Genomic DNA, 16,469 nt, shown 5'->3' with positions numbered 1-16,469 from the left:
AAGCGAACACAAAAATCGGAAAATATACACAATGAAAAGCTGATACGAAATGTAATACATTGGCAAATGGCATTTAATACTTTTTAAGGGCCTTTATTTTTTCTAAATTGATTTATCATTAATACTTTTTAAGACCCCGCGGAAACTCGGTCATATTTTCTGTTAATAAAAATAGTTTGAAAATAAGCAGGTTTATAGCAGAAGATACCAGAGGATATATTAAAGCTTATATGATGGGCCTTTGACCCTTGAACCACTGCCAAAGTTAATTTGTTGCAAAATCGTAGTTACCACAGGTAAAAGTATGAATTCCATTCGTGTCAGAGACACACATACACAGTAACATAGTAAAAATTTGTTACATTTTGTAGTAACTAGTAGTTTAATAAGAATTCAGTAATATTACAGTTACCATATATTAGCAGCTTGTTAGTTTAGATGCCTAAACTCCTACTGATTTTAAATCAAACAACTAGATTTATCTTCATAATTTTCACAGCTCGCACAGACACATGACGTCACCAGTGTAGCATGCAAGCTAGGAATATGGAAATGCTTATATTCAGGGGATGTAAATAATATTTTTGTAAGGCGTATTAAATTACAATTTTTGAGTAATGAGCCCAACACTGCTAAAACCATAGTACCATGATGCTTTTTTTGTTAATCTAGATCTACATTTATTATAGTTCCTGAAGATATAAACATTTTTACTGTGCGACTTCAAACAGGATCATAGCTATAATTAGTTAGATTACTTTACTAGTCAAATGATTTAAATGCAAATATCCAACAACATACAATAGTGTATAGCTTTATAAAAAAAAAAAAAAAAACTTTTATATACAAAACTTTTTCATAGAGATTTGGTCAGAACAAATGCTGTAATATGAAGTCCTGATACATTTTATTTATAAATGTACAGAAATAAGCTGGTTTGGTACATTTGAGTTAAAATATCCATGTAATAAAAATCTTTTTTTCTCTGGATTGTCTCATACACAAATTATTTGTGAAACTGAATAGAAGCATCTGACAAATAAATGAGCTTCAAACATAAGCCAAAAACGGTTTTATTTATGATGCAAAGACATCGGTCAGGACAGCAGCAGCTTCTTGCCACAAAACCGTAGTGGAGCAACATTTACCAAAAAACTAAAGATTACAAGTGCACGAGTACAGCAGCCGCCATTGCTTTTAGTTTTCATTGCCATTTTAGTTGGCCAGAGTACATTTTGATAAGGACTTCAAACTGAATAACAAAACTGGGAAAGTAGATTTAACATACAAAACATCTGTCCATACATTGGCAATTCTAGTAAAAGGTTACTTACTTATGGCAGGCTATTTGCTAGCTTACAACATTTTTTCTAAAACCGTACACTCTCTTTTTTTATATCAAGAAGACAAACAAAAATATACACTAGATATGTAACCGTTAACCTGATTCCAGGTTTAGCAAAACTATTTAAACAAAGAAAGCCTTTGAATCAAATGGAAGACTGTCTACCTATCATCATTGGTAGCTTAGAAGCAAGATCTCCACAGATCACTCATTTCTGTGATTATGTATCCTCTGTTCTGTATTATGCAATATTTGCAACAATGCTGTAATACGATTTAGGTATAGCCACTTAACTCCAAACTAACAGATTAGAGCAACAGAAAATGTGCTGCCGAAGCACTAGAGAAACGATTTAATCATTTGTCAACCCATATGCTGCTTGGTCTTGGTGCTAAAGCTGTGGCAGTGGGCTTCAGTGGTGTCCAAAAGCCTGTCCACCTGGACAGATCTCATCTGCTGTCTCACCAGAGAGAGGTCTGGTAGTTGAAGCGAATCTTCAGCAGGTATTTCAGGTTAACCTGAGCAATATCATACACAATGTACCTGGAGGAAAGTTAGAGTCAAGGGAAACTGTGAAAGACAGTGAATGTGCAATTGTCTAAATATAGTTGAGATTTACATTTACCTAAAACAACAGATAAACAACAGCAAGGAGGAAAATGAACAATGCAGAAAACAAAAGGATACTCGTTGTAGAGCAGACTTGTGTCTTCAGCGTTTGTGTTGATGCCTTTGCCCAGAGGAACATCCACTCCATTCAGAGATACAGTAGCTCTTGGGTCTGGAGCAGTCCTTCCCAAACCTTCATTCAGACATTAAAACATTTCTGTCAGAAACTTCTGTACTTTTTGAGCTTTGAACATTTTAAACAACAGCTTAAAAAGGTATCTTTCTGAACGAAGAGCCATCTTACCTTTTACACTGTGTTTACCCTTTGGTAACTTTGTAATGTGTGAGGCCTTTTTCAGTTCATGCCTTCGAATAGAAGAAGAAAAAAAACACAATCAGATCTTTAGAGTAGTAAATGACAAGAATGAATCAAAAAAGTGCATTTTGCAAATATACTTTGCATATATTTTTACTAATTTCAAACTGCTGACATACACTTCTGTTCAATAGTTTGGGGTCAGTAAAAAAAAAAATACAAATAGTAATAATACAAATTTATTAAATGCAAAATAAAAGAAATTTTAAAAAGATTAAACTTATTTTGTAACTTATTACAAAAGCCATGTAAAATAAATGCTGTACTTTTTGAGAAAAATGTAGTGTGGATTCCACAAAAATATTAAGAAATATTTTCAACATTGAAAATAATAATAAAAAAAATAATGATACTCTAAATAATAAACTAAAACTGCCAGTAGGTTGTGGTAAATGTCTTCATGATTAAGTCATCAAGTCATTTATTCATTCAATTGATTCGTTCAAATGGCTGATTCATTCAGGAGAGAAGTTAATGGTTCTTTACGAATGGTTCATTGAATCATTAGGCTTGTTCAACTCAAAGCGGATCATCACCATCAGACCGATCGGTGTGTGACATCAAAGAACTGCATGAGCTTAGAGAGCAGACGACTCCTTGTGCTTTTGAATCGCTCTCGCAATACTTTGATGTCACACACCGATCGGTCTGTGCAGCGCCACTTCAAAGCCAATGTAGCCAATGGTTCAACGCGCCAAATGGTTCACCAAATTCATTCAAAACGGAAATGAACAGTTCTGCTTTGTCTTTATCTTCTTGTTGGCAAAATTGAGCAAAACAGACAACATCGTGTCTAAAATAATGAACTGTTGTATAAAAGATGAGTATCACATTTGCACTCGTGTGCTCCATCTGATATTTTTTAACTACTGTATGTGATGCAAATATGAGTCACAATCTCAAACGGGTGTTTTGCCCCGTACTTTGTATTTTAGGCTCCATTGCGCTGTAAGTTGTTGCCCTGCCTCATATTAGTCATTAATCGACTGTATGAAATGACAGATGATCCAGGTAGATCTGGGGCGAGTTATTTTTAATGCATTATTGTTCTCCATAATTAATTAATCGAACACATTAAATGATCAGCCCTAATATATATATATATATATATATATATATATATATATATATATATATATATATATATATATATATATATATATATATATATATATATATATATATATATATAATAAATATACATATTATATCTATATCTTTCTCTCTTACTGACCCCAAATTTTGTACTCTAGAATATTAACTTGTTAAACTGTAGTCATGTTGAAACTAGGACAAAAGGAGCATCTCTTACATGTTTCCGAGGGCAACTTCTCCTAACAGGAGGAGGCCAACAGGATCAGCCTGAGACGTGTGGCAGTAGTTTGCACTCTTCGAAACCATGTCAGCAAAGTAAACACCTTTGCCAAACATGTAACCTGTCTGTATTAAAAATCACATAACCAGAACAGATATGGTTAGAGTACAGTCCTATTGCCTGTGTGTCAAATGTCAACGTAAGGGGTCATGAAATGTGACCTCAGAGGATAAAATGCTTGGCACTGCCGTATCTTTAAATAAAACATGTTTTGAAGAAACGGCAACAAGTTTACAATAATTGGCAAAACTCATGAATGTTCTTGTAAATATCAAGAACATTCATGAGCACTAGAAGATAGAAACTGCTCCATTACAGTAATTAAATCAACAAAGGTTTTTGCATGCTCTTTTTTTTTTTTTTCCAGAGAGAAGCAGCCAATGTCAATGAAGGTGCAGACACTTACCACTGGAGCTTCAGGAGGAGCGATACGCAGACCCTGAGACAGGATACCAGCGTAGTTAGTGGTGCGGGAGCCGTGCCACAGCAGCTGCCGGTTGTGTAATTCTCTGAAGGGCCGGAAACGCTGGGACTCACCTTCCCTGTCAATCTTAAAGATCTAACAATACAAAAACGCAGTAGTAATAGTAATAACAGATAATAGTGTTATTTTACAGCTATGGTTCAACTCATTTATGAAGCAGTGGTTAAAGGGTTAGTTCACCCCAAAATGAAAGTGATGCCATTAATTACTCGCTCTCATGTTGTTCCAAACCCGGCAAGGTCTATGTTGATCTTCGGAACACAAAATAAGATATTTTGATGAAATCGGAGACCTATCTGACCCTCAATAGACAGCAACGCAATATGAAACTCAGAAACGTAGTGAATACATCAGTAGAACAGTCAACGTAATTCGGGGAAGAAGAATAGTTAAGTAAATAAAAAAAATTTTGTTTTCTTTACGCAAAAAAAATTAATAAAATAAAATAAAGTATTCTCGTAGCATCGCAAAACTGAAGTTGAGCCACTGATGTCACATGAACTATTTTACCGATGTATTAACTCTGTTTCTCGACATTTCAGTTTCGTCGCTGTATATGGAAGGTCAGATAGCTCTCCAATTTCATCAAAAATACCTTGTGTTCCGAAGATAAACGAAGGTCTTAAAAGGGTTTGAAAAGACATAAGGTTGAGTAATTAATGACAATTTTCATTTTGGGGTGAACTAACCCCTTAAAAGAAAGATAAGTTCATTTTCAAATTTTAATTCAAATTTCCTGATAATTTATTCACTCCCATGTCACATGTTTATGTCTTTTTTTCTTCAGTAGAAAAGAAATTAAGGTTTTTGAGGAAAACATTCTAGGACTCTTTCTCCATATAATGGACTTCAACGGGGACCAATGGGTTGAAAGTTGAAAGCAGTTTCAATACAGCTTCAAAGGGATCATTTGTGGTTAAAAAGTATATAAGTTTGTTTTTTTTATTTAGAAAATGACCGATCGTTTCGCTAGATAAGACCCTTATCCCTCAGCTGGGATTGTATAGAGCCCTTTGAAGCCGCACCGAAACTGCAATTTGGACCTCCAACCCATTGGTCAACGTTGGAAGCCGACTATATGGAGAAAAGTCCAGAAATGTTTTCCTCAAAAATTGAGCAAAAATATTTCATTTTGTGCAGCTGCTGATTTTGATAGGGTCGAAAAAAGTATGCAATTTTGATAACTTTGAATATAAATCAATGAGACCTTTATAACAGTACTGCAAACTCATTGCATAAAATACATATAAATACCACTCTATATTTCCCGAATAATATGTCCTACCAAGATTTCATTTAAAAGCTTAGTTTTTTATTTATTTATTTTGAATAAAAGTTTGGTAAGTATAATTGTGGGGGCAAAACAAATAATGCATATACAGTAGGGTTAACAACAGGGTTAACCTCACCTCCTCAACATCCAGTGTGTAGGTGTTGTGAGTAGCAGCGTGTGTATTCTTCACATATTGAACGATAAGCTGAGCCTCACTTGATGACTGGTCAACCACCTATAAACACAACATCGGTATCAATCACTACAACAACATGACCACTTCATGGTTATAGAGATGGATACTTCACAGTTCTTCCAGTGAAAGACATTTTACCTCAATTTTGGTTTTGAGTTTCTCGTAGTTAATATCGATGGGATCTTTCTTATTGTCCTCCACTCCTCCTCGTAGCAGGCTGTAGGCCACCTCGATGTCCAACAGGTTGTCCAGCATTTGCACCTTTTGCTAAAATGCAACAGAATTGAGTGCAATCACATCAAGACTGTTGCATTGACAATTTTTAAATGGTTGCCCAAGTCATACCTGTATGTAATCAGTGTTATTCAACAGTGGTGGTTTCTTCATACCGAAGTCGTGAGGTATCAGTGTGTAGAAGCGATTGGACAGATCTAAGATCTGTGCTTCTGCTGCGCTATCAGCTAAAGCCTACAGAAATGAATGAAAGCAATAAGGACGTTAGGATGAAGGAAACTGAAATAGGAAGAACTGGGCTTTTAATACATATATAGGGTTGAGATCCAGGTTTCAGAACCACTAAGACAAACCTGTTGGACCTCACTCAGGAGGGAATAAGCGCTCTGGATCTGTCGCTTACTCAGTTTTCCCAAAGGCATCTTCTGCAAGTCAATCTGTAGAGGAGAAATATATGACCACAACAAATGTAGATCGTTTTAGTGCTATTTTACTGCACTTACATGTCTTACATTTTCTAAAAAAGAAAAGAAAGAAGTGAACACACCTCAAACTCAACCATGGCTTTCTTCATGCTCTCCACATCAAAGATCATTCGGATGAGGTCTTGGATGGGTTTGTCCAGCTTGGACTTGGCACCTGCGCTCGCAGTTAACTTCTTCACTGCCTCCTCGTCCTAGGTACATAAACTATTTGTTTATCACTATGTTTATATTTGTAGGCTCTCCATCAGAGAATCCAGGACCCAGTAGAAAGCCTTAGCACACTTCCAATGTGAAATGGCTTTAACTTATTTAAAAAAAACAATACAAAACAAGGCTTAAAATGAGCTAAAACATCAAAAATATCAAGATGTAAACTGAAATCATATTCCTTAACACATGCCATTTTTTTATGAACCAGGTTTCTCATGATCTTGCATACCCTGGATATACTGCATGAGGGAATTTTTAAATCACACTCTCATGTTTCCAACAGTGTTCTGGCTTGATTTCACTTCTTACCTGTCCGTAGTCTATCTCTAGAGGATAAAACTTGTTGGGGTATTTTGTGAAACTGCTGGACGCCCAGGCATTCCCAGTCTTTTCCTCATACACGCTGCAGAAATTGTCCATGGCAGAGTTCTTGTCATAAAAACTGTCCAGTTTGTTTCCCCCAATGGTGGTGCCGACTCGACCCCACGACCTGAACACCCAGTATCTAAAAAAGCAGCATAAGCATGCCCAAGACAAATCAGTTCAAATAAATAAAAGGTCTTTTTCACATAAAAAGTGTAAACTGAACTGATTCATACCCTAAATTCACACTTTTATTAGAGAAATACCTTATGGGAAACATTTGCAAAAAAAAAAAAAAAAGGTTTTGAAGCAGCTGTTGGTTAAAATGCTGCTTGCAAAGTACTATTACATCAAAGAAACTTGTATATACAGTATGAAATTGCCATGGATTATCTATATTGTACAATTAAATTGGCTGTCTAATAATGAAGTTCTGTGTTTGGGATAAAATCATGTTTATGTAGAAGGAATCCAAATGCTCACTGTTTCTTGACGTCATCCTCCAGCAGCTGTAGTTTGTAGTACGAGTTCGTCCCTCTGACGATGTCCACGAGACCCAGTGTGGCACTGTAAATCTTCCCATTCTGATCCAGTACGTGAGCACAGTTTTCCAGACCTGAGCAATCAATTCATGATTAAGGCACTGCACAAACTAAGTGTAGTGAACAAATCCAAACAGAACATCCTGACTGGAAAATGAGTCCGTCTCACCTGAGTCTGGATCAACTGCTGCCCCTCCTTTCACGGTCAGTTTCATTTTCTTCGATTTGCTTCCACCTACCGAAGTAAGAAAACAGGACTGTTATTCAGCAAGTGTCTAACAATCCCTTTTAAGATTTACAAATAAAAAATCGTCTATGCATTTGAGCGTATATATGTATTGAACGTATATAAATGAAATTTGACAATTAAAAAGGTTTTATCAATCCTAGAACAAAACTACAACAACTTCAAAAGAAAAACACATTTTATTTCTTAATGCATGTCTTAATGTTTTCAAAAGTGGATAATATATACTGTATATATATACACACACACACACACACACACAATTGCTTATTACTAGCATATTTGCTGTTTATTAGTACTTATAAAGCAAATATTGATGCCTTATTCTGCATGACCATATTTTAGATCCCTTATTTTTACCCATCCCATACCTACACTTATCAACTACCTTACTAACTATTAACGAGCAGCAAATTAAGAGTTTGTTCAGGAAGAATTCTTAGTTAATAGTGAATGTGTGAATGTGCTTCCATTATAATATAATAATTTGAATCATATCACTTCCTAACATGTTTCACCTAATAAAATCCTGCCTAAAATCATTTGCCATATTAAGATTCACTCCGAAACACTATTATTTAATTTAAATGCATTATTAATATAATTCAAAGTCTTTCAGTAAAACTTAAGTAATTAAATTTAATCTTATGCAGGTGCATACAGGAGTCAAATATTTGTTCTTTCTGTCTACGTTTTTCAGGAAAATGGAAATGCCTCTCTTACCTTCTTCCTCTTTGACTCTGCCGGTACTCTTTGAGGACTGAGCGCCAGTGGATTTGGAGGCGGGGGCTGCAGCCTGGGACTCGACTTTAACTTCAGCACCCCAGGGTGAGATGGCATGCAGGGAGATGAGCTCCTGGAGGGCCTTGCCGGACCCCTTGATGTCAGTGAGGAAGTCCTCTGCCACCACACGCACACCTGAGTCTCTCACCTCCTCCATCTTCTTACTCATTTTTTCAATCTCCTCTGAGATACAAGAGGAACGGACGCCAACAAATAAACAAGTTAACGAAAAACCGGAAGAGACAAATCAGCAACTACAAGCAGGACACCTAGTTAACAAACACACCTTGTTTTGTACGGAGCATCACTTATTTTAGTCAGTCTGCAAACATGTAAAACACAATATCTGTCTACTTGGACAGCATGGGAGCTCACTAAGGTTTGGAAAAGAGTCAGAGAACATCACTCACTCTTGCTGCTGAGGCACAGAGCAGCTTTGTTGGCAGAGCCTGTGATTTTTCCACCCAGTTCTTCCACTGCATTTTTCAGCTCATCTTTGTTCTTTCGAAGTTTTCCCACAGCCAGTAGCTTCAGTCCTGTCAGAGGCTTGTCTAGATAATACGTTGAGAAAAAAAAATTTACTCATAAAAATTGAAAGAGCGTTGCATAATAGTAACCACTTAATGTGTTTGCCAAAGGATCAGTTTTTAAGAGAATAATAAATAAAACTAGCTGCAGACCCAAGCAACTGTCCAATATCTGGCCATTTTGAGATCAGCCGTTTTTCCATCAACACATTTTAAAATGTTTCCCCGCCAGCATTTTTGAAAATAAGTTGCCAGCCACCACCAGCAATTTTGAGGATTTTCACAAAAATTTGATGGCCTACAGTATATTTAGCTGTATGAATATTTTGAATGTGCAATGCACCAAAATAAAGATCAAAGCATCTTCTCTTAAACAAAAAAATCAGTTTTATTCTAGCTTAAAGCACTGTTTTTTTTATTATACCACTGCCGCCCATAATAGGAAGTTCACATTCACACATTACCAGAAAACACCAGCAGAGACTAAAGAGCTTGATAACAAGAAGCCAAATCAGTACAGATTCTAAATGAGAATTGTTAATGATACTTTTAATGTCCACACAGCTGATATTGTAGTTTGGTCAAGTTGTGCACGAAAAAGACACTGTTTTTCTGCACTTTAACTTTACACGTCTCTGTCATTTTTTATCTTACTTGCAAATTTCAGCAAAAAAACTAAACTAGCAAACTAATGTTTATTTTTAGGCCCAGTCTGGAGCCCTGAAACATCAAGATGCAAATAACATTTTGTCTCTGTAATTTATTAAAATGAATAAAACAGCCACAGTAGCCTCGTATTGTCCACAACTTTTATTTTTCACGTTTTTCTTTATTTTCCCAAATAAAATTTGATGTTGTACTAAAGTTAAAACTATTAAAATATGAATCTAGTAAATCAGAAAAAAAATATATATAACAAAGAAAAATGAGAAATGTTTCTATTTAGCTTTAAAACTAAAATAAATAAAATAACAGTGACAAAAGCACATACAATTCCTAAAACACTGTTGCAAATTGAACAGAAAATACACATTAATCAATTACTTTATGAACTTTAACTAAATAATTTCACTAATTTTGTGTGCATCTACCTTGCTATCATTATTCGTGTGGGTATCCACTGTTCAGTAACCTACAATGATTGACCACTAAATAAGCCCCAGTATTTCTCAAGGTTTCTCTCGGAGTCACTGACCTGCAGGCACCTCCGTGAGGTTCTTACTGGTGGCAGTGGATGCGCTCAGGCCGGCTGAGGTCACAGCAGCAGCAGCAGAAGGGGCGGGGGCTGCAGGAGGGGCATCTTTGGGAAACACACGGTCCTGCCGTTTGAACTTAAACTTCTTCAGGAATGGAATCTCACTGAACTCCTGAGGAAGAATGACATTTGCAGGACATGTTAGGTGCTGAAATTCACCTGCATGCAGATGTGAATACCCAACTACCACAGATCTACAGCGCTTACCTTAGGAGTGACCCAGTCTTTGCGATCAGGCGTCTGAATCTTGAATACACACTTGGTCCACGCAGAGATGTTTCCAGTACAGTAGTACGCATCACTCTTAAACACAAGCTGTCCTTTGCAAGTCTCACAAGGCTTCAAGGACCCAAAAGCCATGCAATCTGAAAGCAGGTCTATGATCTGTCAATTAAATAGACACATTTCATTAGAGAAATGATACACAAATATTGAAATGACGTTTGATGCTGCTATTGAAACTGACAGTGGTCAAATCAGCACGTCAGTAGTTTTCCTGTTTTTCACACTTACATTTGACTCCCCAGAGGGAACTTCCTGATTGTTGGCAATAAGCAGCTCCTTCATGTCATTGACAGAACAGAATTTCTTCAGCTTGTCCTTAATTCCCCAGATCAGCTGGCTTTGCTCCTAGAATACATCAGGAACCAGACAAAAGCATTTTCAGACTGATATAGTTTTTAATTTCTGGAAAAAAACTAAGAGCAATCAGTTAAAAGTCTGGGGATGTCGTGGCCTAGTGGTTACAGAGTTTGACTCTTAACCCTAGGGTTGTGGGTTCGAATCTTGGCCTGGCAATACCACGACTGAGGTGCCCTTGAGCATGGCATCGAACCCCAAACTGCTCCCCGGGGCGCCGCAGCATAAATGACTGACCACTGCTCCGGGTGTGTGTTCACAGTGTGTGTGTTCACTGCTGTGTGTGTGCACTTTGGATGGGTTAAATGCAGAGCACGAATTCTGAGTATGGGTGAATGACACATCACTTAAAAGTTGGGAGAAAACACCATAGTCTCATTTCTACAAATAGCACAACTAATGTACCGGTAATAAAATTCTTAGGTTTCTTCTGGTACTAGATAAATAACTTATTAATGCAAATAATAAAGTGTATTTGAACAAATAAAAATTCAGTAATTCCATATAATCCTGTTAAGATAATAAATAGATAGGCTAATCAGCAAAAATGGAAAAGCGTGCACCAAAATCTCTACATTATATTGGTGCAAATTCATTTGTTACTATAAGCAAAAGTTATCCATAATAATCCTAGCCATAAGAAAGATATCAGACACAACTCATACCTTGAGTTTCAGCTCCAGTTTTTCATCATCTTTCTTCTGTTTCTTGGAGACTTCTCCATCTACATCATCCATCTTTCTCTTCCTGAGAAAGAAAAAAAACAACCGGATGCATGAGCATAAAACACTTTATGAAAACACAATGTGTTGCATTTATATCCTAAGGACATAATTTGAAAATTCAGTTCTTTGCAGCGGATTCTGAAAGGTCAGCTGTAGCTTTCACTTGCTATTTCTTCTGCATAATGATGCTACATTGTACAACTTACCATTGACCCAGGCAAGTAATAACCTACACAGCTTTGTTATGATTAACTAAAGCTATTACAAATAATTTTTTTTAATTGAAATAAAGATTGAATAAAATAAAATACAAATATTAGATAAAACAATCCTAAAAAATTAATTAGCAATACTGCCACCGTAAGTAACTGAAATACAAAAGCTAAATATAAATATATATATAAAAAAACTAAAAAGCTGCAAATATAAAAGTGAAAGCTAATATTAAAAATATTAGTAAATAATGTGACGAGTCAGCTGCCTCCTCCCTGATTATCACCGGCACCCCGTCCTAAATCGCCGCCCTTCACCAGGCTCCCAACTGGAGTGGGTGTGTGAGAGGAGGGGCGCTGGACGAGTCAGGGCTGGCGGCGTGTGATGGGGCACACCTGAAGGAAGTGGAGCCTCATTACCGCCGCTGTTTAAAAGCCCAACGCGCCTCTCCTCAGGAGACCGGTCTCTTCCCCGTGCATGCACACTGGTGTCCTCGTGGGTCCAGGAAGGGTGCGTTGAGGGACTCCCGCGCCACCAAGACGTGAGCTGCCGGACCCGCGATCCGGATGGGAACCGCACCCGTATACACGGCCGACGGGCCAGGATGCCGGGCCGTCCATCCCCTACCAGCGCCGCGGCCAACGAGAGAGACGCGGCCGCTAGGAGAAGCCGCCGCCCCTCGCGCCCCGGACCAAGGAGGGGAGCGCGTGCGGCCGCCGGACTCCGCCCCTTGCCTGGACCCTTCCTCGATGAACACTGCCCGACCCACACAAACCCCGCAGCACAACGAGGACACCAGATCCCCTGTTATTTTGGACACTTTCCCCCTTTGGCCACTTTTATTCCCTTTGTTTTATGATTTCTGTTAATAAAAGCCTCTCCGAGGCCTGACGCCACGCCCACTGTGTCTGTCTTGTGCTCGTCCCGTGACACTGGTGGAGAATGCGGGCAAGGCGGAGCCTAGACAGCGCAGTTGGGAAACGTCTGGTGACGTCACTCCCTCTCGCTTGCAAACGTTCGTGAGAACCCAGACTGGGACGGAGGAAAACTGGGGACAGCCTCCCAGCCACACAAGGGGTAAGTGACTTTTCCATTGTCATTTTACCCTGTGGTTGGTTGAGGCTGTCACTAAAACCCGGTTTCTCTGTCCCTGCTCTGGTGCGCTGCGAGAGGGAGGACCGCCCGGAGAGGAAGCCCCGCCCACTCCGACCGTTTGGAGCCTGGTTGAGGATGGTAGCACTCCCGTGTGGGCGGCGCCCTGATGACGGGGATGTCGCTTGGGAGGGGGAATGTGACGAGTCAGCTGCCTCCTCCCTGATTATCACCGGCACCCCGTCCTAAATCGCCGCCCTTCACCAGGCTCCCAACTGGAGTGGGTGTGTGAGAGGAGGGGCGCTGGACGAGTCAGGGCTGGCGGCGTGTGATGGGGCACACCTGAAGGAAGTGGAGCCTCATTACCGCCGCTGTTTAAAAGCCCAACGCGCCTCTCCTCAGGAGACCGGTCTCTTCCCCGTGCATGCACACTGGTGTCCTCGTGGGTCCAGGAAGGGTGCGTTGAGGGACTCCCGCGCCACCAAGACGTGAGCTGCCGGACCCGCGATCCGGATGGGAACCGCACCCGTATACACGGCCGACGGGCCAGGATGCCGGGCCGTCCATCCCCTACCAGCGCCGCGGCCAACGAGAGAGACGCGGCCGCTAGGAGAAGCCGCCGCCCCTCGCGCCCCGGACCAAGGAGGGGAGCGCGTGCGGCCGCCGGACTCCGCCCCTTGCCTGGACCCTTCCTCGATGAACACTGCCCGACCCACACAAACCCCGCAGCACAACGAGGACACCAGATCCCCTGTTATTTTGGACACTTTCCCCCTTTGGCCACTTTTATTCCCTTTGTTTTATGATTTCTGTTAATAAAAGCCTCTCCGAGGCCTGACGCCACGCCCACTGTGTCTGTCTTGTGCTCGTCCCGTGACAATAAATACTATCTTTAATATTATAGAAACAATACTATAATAACACTTGTTAGCTGGGTCTATATTTGTAAGTAGTCTTGTAATAAGCAAGTTAAATGTACAGTCATCACCACAAACTCTTTCAGGGTGTCCAAGTGTACATACGTGTACAATTTAAAGTCTAAAACTATGCTAACCAAACACAAACAAGAGCATTCTTCCCATTAGAATGAAAGGCTTATAAAAGCCCATATCACAGCTACGGGTGAAAAGTGACACGGGGAGAGAGAAAATAAATTAATATATATGTGGCATCTTTTGCTAATGGGTGCAAGAACTTTCCCCAGGTAGATCCAACGACGACAAATGCATTGGCAGAACATAGGCAACGAACATCAAGTGACGAGTGGCATCTCAAAGCAATGATACAGAACATACACGACAAAGATTTGGTAGGTACATTAATATTTACAGCAGTTTTTAAATAGATATTTGGTAGCCAATTAATTGGAGCACGCCTATCTTTTAAGCTGAAATTGCTACACAAACCTATCCAGTAAACATAAATAGTTATGCAGATTTTTTTGGTAAATCTGAATAAACAAGTCAAAAAGCATCCTAAAGCGGTGCTTATATAGTTTGATGCAACATGACCGCAACCTAAATAAGAAACTGCAAGCTCACCCTTCATTCTTCACTGCAGGAAGTCTTGTCTTCAGCTCCTTTTTGTCTTCATCTCGAAGAGCTGCGAATCCTTTGAGCTGGGAGGCACTGTATTCTGGTTTAAACAATAGCTCCTCACGGCGACCCACAAAGCAGCCCGTGTGGTACCAGCGATCGATTAGACCAAGCTGAGGTTTCTCTGGGTCCACCGTCTTCTTTGACACACGGATGTGGTCCTGAACACCAGCAGGGAAGAACAGATACACTTATAACTAACTTGTTGTGTTCAAAAGCATCATTTGTTTAACAAAAGGTAATGCAAAAATACACCTTTTCGATTTTCTGATCACAGCCCTTGCAGGTGCTTCTGTTGGATTTGGCGTACTCCACTGCAAAGTCATTCAGTGTCTTCTCTCCTTTAGCTGCTCCCTTCTGCTCTCCTTTCCCTGCAAAGCAATGAGGATCAATGAATTAATGAAGACTTAGTGACTCAAGCCTAACCACTTTGCAGCCCATATGGCAAACTCAACAAAGCAAAATCTGTGCTTAGGTTAAAAGGAAAATTAACAAATCACCTTCTGTAGCACCTCCGCTCTCAATGGCTTTCTTCACTTTTTGCTGGTCATCCCAGCGGAGATCAGTAAATCCAGATATGTCAGAGGGTGACTGTACTGCAGCCCGGAGCCAAAAGCAGGAAAAATGGTGCCAGTGGGGCACTTTGCCATCAAACATGGGAGACTGTGGAACACAGACAGGTGTTGGACCATTAAACAAGAAATAACCAACTGGATACAGCAACCGTGTTATGCAGCAATGCATGAAATGCATGCAAACTGAAACTGAAAGCACATAACAACATAACGTCACAGCGGTCACCAAACTGGTTAGTTCCGGTCCTATAACAGCTGAAAATGTACAGCTTAACAGATCACGTCTAAACAAATATTAGGGTTTAAATACATTTTTAATACAGTGCTCTTTCTTGTCTATGGTGTTTCAGTAGTCAGTCACAACAACCAAATGTAAACAACGAGTTTAATAGGTCATAAATGCATAGACCTAAAATTAAAAACAGACATGACTTGGCCATTTAAAACACGTTTTTACTGGGCTTCACTGTATTATTAATGCATTGCTAATATAACAGTTTTGTGTTTATTAGTCCCACAAAATCAAAAGCACCAAAAACAACATTCTTCTTTACATTTGTTTCTTGCTAATGTTGCCCAAAACATCACTTAAAGCAAATGTAAACCGATGACCATAGGAATTCAGAGCTGATTTCTAATATTCTTTCCTTCCTTGACTGTGCACCATTTAAACTCCTCCTGGGCCTGAGATTCATTTCATGACATCAATACATTCTCTTGTAAAGTTATATGCAATCGCATCGATTACACCTAGAACATAAATGCAAAACACAAATGCATTTCCAAAACCACATATGTTATTGTATCAGTTACTATTGCCTGAAGTTGCACACAATTCCTCACCTGCACCATAATGGCCATTCTCAGCGAGTCTTTTGCTATGTTTTCTTTGCATTTCTTGCAAGAGGCGCGTCCGCTTTTCGCATATTCGGCTTTGTAGAGCTTGTCATCCTGTGAATCAGCCATTCCTCCGTTTATAATTGTAAAAAGCAGAAGTTTCCAATCTAACTGTGGTCAGAAAGGGCAACAACTACAATGCAACAGCGGCGCTCAACCCGCGTGCAGAAGCACCCGCGCAGAATACCAGCCCAAACCAATCGAGTCTACATTCCTCTAAAGTGGTTAGTTAATCGAACTCAGAGCTACTGGCGAATACCTGTAGTGTTAAATATTGAAATTCAACACTGAAAATGTATAGCCTCGTTTAAAACAACACAACATGTGTATCTCCATATTGGTAAGAAACAGAGTCGATATGTTTCAATTATAACTTTAATAAATTATTAATTCACTCGTAGAAGTCCATTACAAAAGATACCATGGTAA

General features: G+C 39.4%; 1 protein-coding gene across 1 annotated transcript; it reads right to left on the bottom strand.

The window, feature by feature from the left end:
- Positions 1 to 1,057: 1,057 nt before the first annotated feature.
- LOC127938729 (poly [ADP-ribose] polymerase 1) lies at positions 1,058 to 16,242 on the bottom strand. The gene is made up of 23 exons (XM_052535554.1): positions 15,987 to 16,242; positions 15,069 to 15,231; positions 14,824 to 14,939; positions 14,515 to 14,729; positions 11,609 to 11,690; positions 10,818 to 10,934; positions 10,512 to 10,688; positions 10,245 to 10,416; positions 8,933 to 9,073; positions 8,463 to 8,705; positions 7,662 to 7,727; positions 7,434 to 7,566; positions 6,897 to 7,092; positions 6,440 to 6,568; positions 6,246 to 6,329; positions 6,004 to 6,126; positions 5,797 to 5,925; positions 5,599 to 5,697; positions 4,112 to 4,264; positions 3,643 to 3,770; positions 2,259 to 2,320; positions 2,033 to 2,147; positions 1,058 to 1,888 (listed from the first exon to the last, which is right to left on the bottom strand). The coding sequence occupies exons 1-23, from the start codon at positions 16,107 to 16,109 to the stop codon at positions 1,807 to 1,809; spliced, it is 3,048 nt and encodes a 1,015-aa protein (XP_052391514.1). The 5' UTR covers positions 16,110 to 16,242; the 3' UTR covers positions 1,058 to 1,806.
- Between the last annotated feature and the right edge of the window lie 227 nt (positions 16,243 to 16,469).

Source organism: Carassius gibelio, chromosome A20, assembly GCF_023724105.1.
Source record: "Carassius gibelio isolate Cgi1373 ecotype wild population from Czech Republic chromosome A20, carGib1.2-hapl.c, whole genome shotgun sequence".
In the NCBI taxonomy this organism is placed as follows: domain Eukaryota; kingdom Metazoa; phylum Chordata; class Actinopteri; order Cypriniformes; family Cyprinidae; genus Carassius; species Carassius gibelio.
The sequence above is the reverse complement of the archived record's forward strand: the minus strand, read 5'-3'. Positions and strand labels throughout refer to the sequence as shown.